Source organism: Aquarana catesbeiana, linkage group LG13 (assembly GCF_042186555.1).
Source record: "Aquarana catesbeiana isolate 2022-GZ linkage group LG13, ASM4218655v1, whole genome shotgun sequence".
In the NCBI taxonomy this organism is placed as follows: domain Eukaryota; kingdom Metazoa; phylum Chordata; class Amphibia; order Anura; family Ranidae; genus Aquarana; species Aquarana catesbeiana.
In genome coordinates this window covers 215,359,022-215,364,504 of record NC_133336.1, presented here as the reverse complement: position 1 = coordinate 215,364,504, position 5,483 = coordinate 215,359,022, and the positions used below count along the sequence as shown (strand labels likewise).

At 47.1% G+C, this 5,483-nt stretch overlaps 1 protein-coding gene across 1 annotated transcript in view; it reads left to right on the top strand.

Moving 5' to 3' along the window:
• The window catches only part of ILF2 (interleukin enhancer binding factor 2), a 341,977-nt gene extending 336,702 nt beyond the window's left edge, over positions 1-5,275 (top strand). Inside the window, 13 exon segments of the mRNA XM_073608662.1 lie at positions 86-128; positions 220-324; positions 799-876; positions 1,358-1,460; positions 1,565-1,630; positions 2,637-2,657; positions 2,660-2,752; positions 2,843-2,921; positions 3,106-3,255; positions 3,656-3,770; positions 3,871-3,961; positions 4,118-4,284; positions 5,095-5,275. Of these exon segments, the coding sequence (XP_073464763.1) occupies positions 86-128; positions 220-324; positions 799-876; positions 1,358-1,460; positions 1,565-1,630; positions 2,637-2,657; positions 2,660-2,752; positions 2,843-2,921; positions 3,106-3,255; positions 3,656-3,770; positions 3,871-3,961; positions 4,118-4,275 (1,102 nt within the window). The 3' untranslated portion in view covers positions 4,276-4,284; positions 5,095-5,275.
• Positions 5,276-5,483: the final 208 nt, after the last annotated feature.

Sequence of the window (5,483 nt, the reverse complement as noted above, 5' to 3'; positions counted from 1 at the left end):
CATCAGTAAAGCTCCTCTACATGTATATCTTGATGGACTTCTATCTTGGAGTGCTGTAACACATTTTTCTTTTATTGCTCTTTAGGTTCAGGCCCTTTGTCCCGCACATTCCATTCGATTTCCATGTGGTGAGTATCTCCGCTTGTTGTTGGTTATAACTTTTTTTTATAGAAGGGTTCTCTTCCCCTTCCTAAACCGTTTTGTTCTTTTCTCCATCAGTGTGAAATGGCGTTCCCCCGTGTCAAGCCCGCCCCGGATGATGCCCCCTTCAGTGAATCCCTGCTCAAACGAAACACAGACCTCGCACCAACACCTGCAGAGCAGGTAAGTGTCCACAGAGATCCCATGTGGTTGGCTGGCACATTGCTGTGCCAAGTCCTGTTTTTGATTGTAGTGTTAGAATACGGGTGAACAAGGTTCTGTAGCCTGGCCACAAAATGGGAGGCGCAGTCTATATCTCCTGGGCTTTCTGATTGCTCAGTGGCAGCGCCTGTTTTCTGGTTTAGATATTAATGGCTCTTGGTTAAACTTGGACTTTTTTTGGTCCAGACTGGTTTTATACCATTGGGGGTCTACTCTAAAAAAAAAAAAAAAAAAAAAAAAAATCTTTAGGAAAGGGGTGTGATGGGGTTGCTGCGGCCATGGGGGGGGGGGGGTTGTTTTACAATGCATAGATGCTATGGGGACTAGAGCCTGTTCATGGGCACCGCCTTCTAAAAGTGTAGTGCATTGGAAATGAATGGTGGGGGTTACTGTTTGCACTGTACACTGACCTGAAGCTCCTCCTTCCTCTTCCAGGCCTCCATCCTTTCACTGGTAACGAAAATCAACAATGTGGTCGATAATTTGATTGTGGCCCCAGGAAACTTCGAAGTGGTAAGTTCTCATTTTTAATTGGGCTGATTTTGTGGATTTCTAGATTTTTTTTTTTTTTTAAAAATCCAATCTCACAGCTTCTGGTGGAAGTTGCTGTGGAAATGAGACTTTGTCCTCCACAGACCGGGAATGGCTATAGAAGTGGCAGGAAATGGCATTCATGGCCACTTATCTTCCATACTAGTATTGGGTATTGCATGTGGGAAATGTTTTGTGTCCTTATGAATGGCCCTTTGAAGTGGTATTCCCACTATGTATTAGGACCAGACACTGTGACATGGGTGTGTGTGTGTGTGTGTGTGTGTGTGTGTGTGTGTGTGTGTGTGTGTGTGTGTGTGTGTGTGTGTGTGTGTGTGTGTGTGTGTGGGGGGGGGTGGGGTGGGGGGGGACGCTACGATGTGGGGCCTCCCAAGCTTCACTAAGGGACTTGGGGCTGGAAACTCCTCAGATTGCTTTGTATATAATTTCCTTCTCTTTGCAGCAAATTGAAGAAGTGCGACAGGTCGGCTCATACAAGAAAGGAACAATGACCGCTGGGCACAATGTGGCAGATCTGGTCGTCATCCTGAAGATCCTCCCCACATGTAAGTTAATATTCAGGATTAGTCACAGCTACACTCACCCTGACCCCCCCCCCCCCCCCTTCTCTGATGTTCTCCTTTTTTACACTCTTCTAATCTCCTTACAGTGGAAGCTGTCGCAGCCCTTGGATTGAAAGTAGTTGAAACCCTCAGATCACAGGATCCCTCTGAAAGTAAGGAGTCTTTCAACTTGGTCAAATCTGTGAAACAGTCTATGTGGCCGCAAGATGCGTGTGTGTGTGTGTCTCCTACCTGTGAGCTGGACTTATCCTAAACCAATAAGAGTCTTTTATCTAGGTGTTCCTCAGTCCACTGTCCTTATCTTCTGTGTTCCTCCAATGCATGGTTCTTCATTTCTTTTGTGGTCCTTCATGGTATCTTGCATGGTATCTTGTGGTTCTCCAATGCATGGTCCTCCATGTTATCTCACATGGTTCTCCAATGCATGGTTCTGCCTGGTATCTCACATGGTTCTCCAATGATGAAAGAGAAATTCCAGCTCAAAAGCTCCAGACCTGTTAGACACCCGCCCTATATGATCTTGCAGGTGCTGGCTCTGCTCAAATTAGGAAGGAAAAATCCTGGACGGCCGCACACCGCTGAAGGCATCTTTTATTGAAGGATTAAAATCCAAAAAACGGTCATATCTTATGCATAGACAGGAGATAACAGCTAACATATTTCACATCACAACAGATGCTTGGTCATAGCTGAGACTAAACATCTGTTGTGATGTGAAAAGCATTAGCTGTTCTCCCCTGTCTTCTATGTATAAGATACGACTATTTTTGGATTTTAAACTTTCAATAAAGATGCCTTCAGCGGCGTGCGGCCGTCCAGGGTCTTTCCTTCCATGGTTCTCCAATGCATGGTCCTTCCTGGTATCTCACACGGTTCTCCAATGCATGGTCCTTCCTGGTATCTCGCATGGTCCTTCCTGGTATCTTGCATGGTTCTCCAATGCATGGTCCTTCCTGGTATCTTGCATGGTTCTCCAATGCATGGTCCTTCCTGGTATCTTGCATGGTCCTTCCTGGTATCTTGCATGGTTCTCCAATGCTTTTTTTTTTTTTTTTTTTTTCCCTGTGATCCTCCAGTTTACCTACAGAGATGCACTTGACCTCCTTTTTATGACTTTGTGGTTTTGGAGTTGCTCAGTTCTGACTTATTTTCTTCCAGTACTTTCCATGCTCACAAATGAAACGGCTTCGAGATCAGCTCTGCTGATGCCACTGTGAAAATCCTGATTACCACCATCCCCCCAAACCTGAGGAAGTTGGATCCCGAGCTGCACTGTAAGTAAACGACTCCTAACTGGCTTTCTGCTCTTCCTTGTCCTGTTCCCTACCAATCACCCCTGCCTCACTCTTTGCTCCTCATTGCAGTGGACATCAAGGTTCTGCAGAGCGCCCTGGCAGCCGTCCGACATGCTCGCTGGTTTGAAGAGAACGCCTCCCAGTCCACGTGAGTACAGCCTGGTGTTTGCATAGGGGGAAGAAATTGGGGCCGTTGTGAGAGAGAGTATCTCTATCTCTTGTTGTACAGTCTATAATTGCACATTTGTCTAAACCTTAAAGTCGTCACACACGTGGAAGCACTTCCTGTTGATCTCTCTTCTATAGTCACTTACACTGTTCTCTCTCCCCAGCGTGAAGGTTCTGATCCGACTGCTGAAAGATTTGCGGTCACGGTTCTTGGGCTTTGAACCCCTCACTCCCTGGATTCTGGACCTCTTGGCTCATTACGCCGTCATGAACAACCCTTCCCGGCAGCCCCTGGCTCTTAATATTGCATACAGGTAAGAAGGGAGGGGGTAGGAGGTAATGCTGGTGGGGGGGGTTTAGGACAAGATTGTGGTTGAACATTGTTGGGTGGCTAGCATTAGGAGAAGCTGGTAAGGGGCGTTGGGAGCAGAAGCTGTTGAGGCAACATAGGCGGTTTGGTGGGGGGACATTCTAGGGAGTTGAGAGGAGCTGGTGAGGTCAGTGAGGGGTGTTAAGAGAAGCTGGGGGTCCATTGCGGAGGGGAGCTCGAAGCTGGTGGGGGTCAATGTTGAGGGAGGGTTAGAAGTTGGTGAGGGTGGGTCATTGTGGGGGGCTGTTTTAGAACAAGCTGGGTGCACATTAGAGGCGTTAGGAGTAGTTGGTGATGGGGCATTGCAGAGGTCCACCAGAGATTAACGTTTCTCCCATCCACAGGCGATGCCTCCAGATCCTGGCTGCTGGCCTCTTCCTCCCCGGCTCTGTAGGGATCACCGATCCTTGTGAGAGTGGAAACTTCAGAGTTCACACGGTGATGACCTTGGAACAGCAGGTAAGTCAGAATGGCGGCTCGTGAGTCTTTCTATTTTCATACCACCGGCCCTCCCTAGTTGTCGGTAGTAATTCCTGGTGTCTCTCCTCTCTCTCCCCAGGACATGGTATGTTACACCGCTCAGACATTGGTCCGTATTCTGTCTCATGGAGGTTTCCGCAAGATCCTTGGCCTGGAGGGTGATGCAGGTGGTAAGTACACGGGGAAGCTGATGTCTGCAGTGGGAGGTCATGGTTTTTAGAAGTTGTCCAGCCCTTGGGTTGATGACTTGGGTGTCTGAATATGGAGCCACCACTGTCCTGATGTGACAATAGGGGTGCAATTCTCTAAAATTTTTTTTTTTGCAGCTCTGGCTACAGAAATGTCCACCTGGGACGGTGTTATTGTGACTCCATCAGAGAAGGCCTATGAGAGACCTCCAGAAAAGAAAGAGGGCGAGGAGGAGGAGACCCCTGAGATCCCAGAGGGAGCAGAGGAGGAAGAGAACATGGAGACACAGGAGTGATACAAAGAGGTATTCACTGCAATCCTAGTCCGATTTCGGGGGGGTCTAGCATTTAAAGACATGCTAAATATCTCGATCATCTGCACATTCCTCTTTGGGTTGGAATACCCGTGCCTCCACACAACGATTGAACAATACAGTTGAGCCAGATATTGTCTGTGCTTTGTCTTTATGGGCTATGTATTGAAATACAGCAAGTAACATGTTTTGCATTAATAGCCAAAATGCGTTGGCTTCAATATTAATCTATTAATTTAGGTTCTGATTGTTCTCACAAATGCCAGTTGTAGGTGCAGCTATCGAACGTTGTCTCAGCTCTTCGGTCCGGTCTCGGCTTGTTACTTGGTCTATTCTGAGACTAGACTGGACTGAACAGTTGACCATGCTGGACAATGTTAGATGGGTTTTAATTCTCACAAATGCCAGTTATGGGTGCAGCTATCTCATATTGTCCAGCAAGTGTCAGCTCTTTGGTCCAGAATACAGCAAGTAAGAAGTTACAACTGGACCACAGAGCTGAGACCATGTTGGACAGCTGCACCCACAACTGGCGTTTGTGTGAACAGTTAAAACCCAACTTTATAGCTGTAATATTGAATCCACGCATTGCGGCTATAAAGACGAAACACGTTGGCTTGTTGCTGTATTCAAACGTTTTGTCTTTATAGCTGAGATGCGTTGGCTTCAATTTTCTATAAAGTTAGGTTCTCATTGTTCTTGCAAATGCCAGTTGTGGGTTCAGCTATCTTTTTAACATTGTCTAGCAAGTGTAAGCTTTTTGGCCCAGTCTAACTTTTTTTTATTTTTTATTTTCTGCAGATTTAAGGTCCCTCCAGAGACGGAAGAATAAGGTCTATTCCTGGACCAAGGTCCCTCCCCCACCATGTTCTGTGTTGTGCCTGCCCCCCCCCCCCCCAACTTGTGTTGTGAATTATTTTATACTGTAGACATTTTTGTTGTTGCAGATGACAATAAATTTTTATTTCCACCGTTCTTAACACATCCTGTCTGGTGTCTTCTGTTTATCCAATGCTCCATCCAACCACCTTCGCGCCCTCGCTATAGCCAAAAGACTGCGACAGCACAGGCCTGAATTACCAGGAGGAGGACATTGTCTATATACGTCCTCTGTGCACGGGCTGCCTGCACTCTCTGATCAGCGAGTCGGTGAGACTCAGCCCATCCCCCCCCCCCCCCCACCACCACCA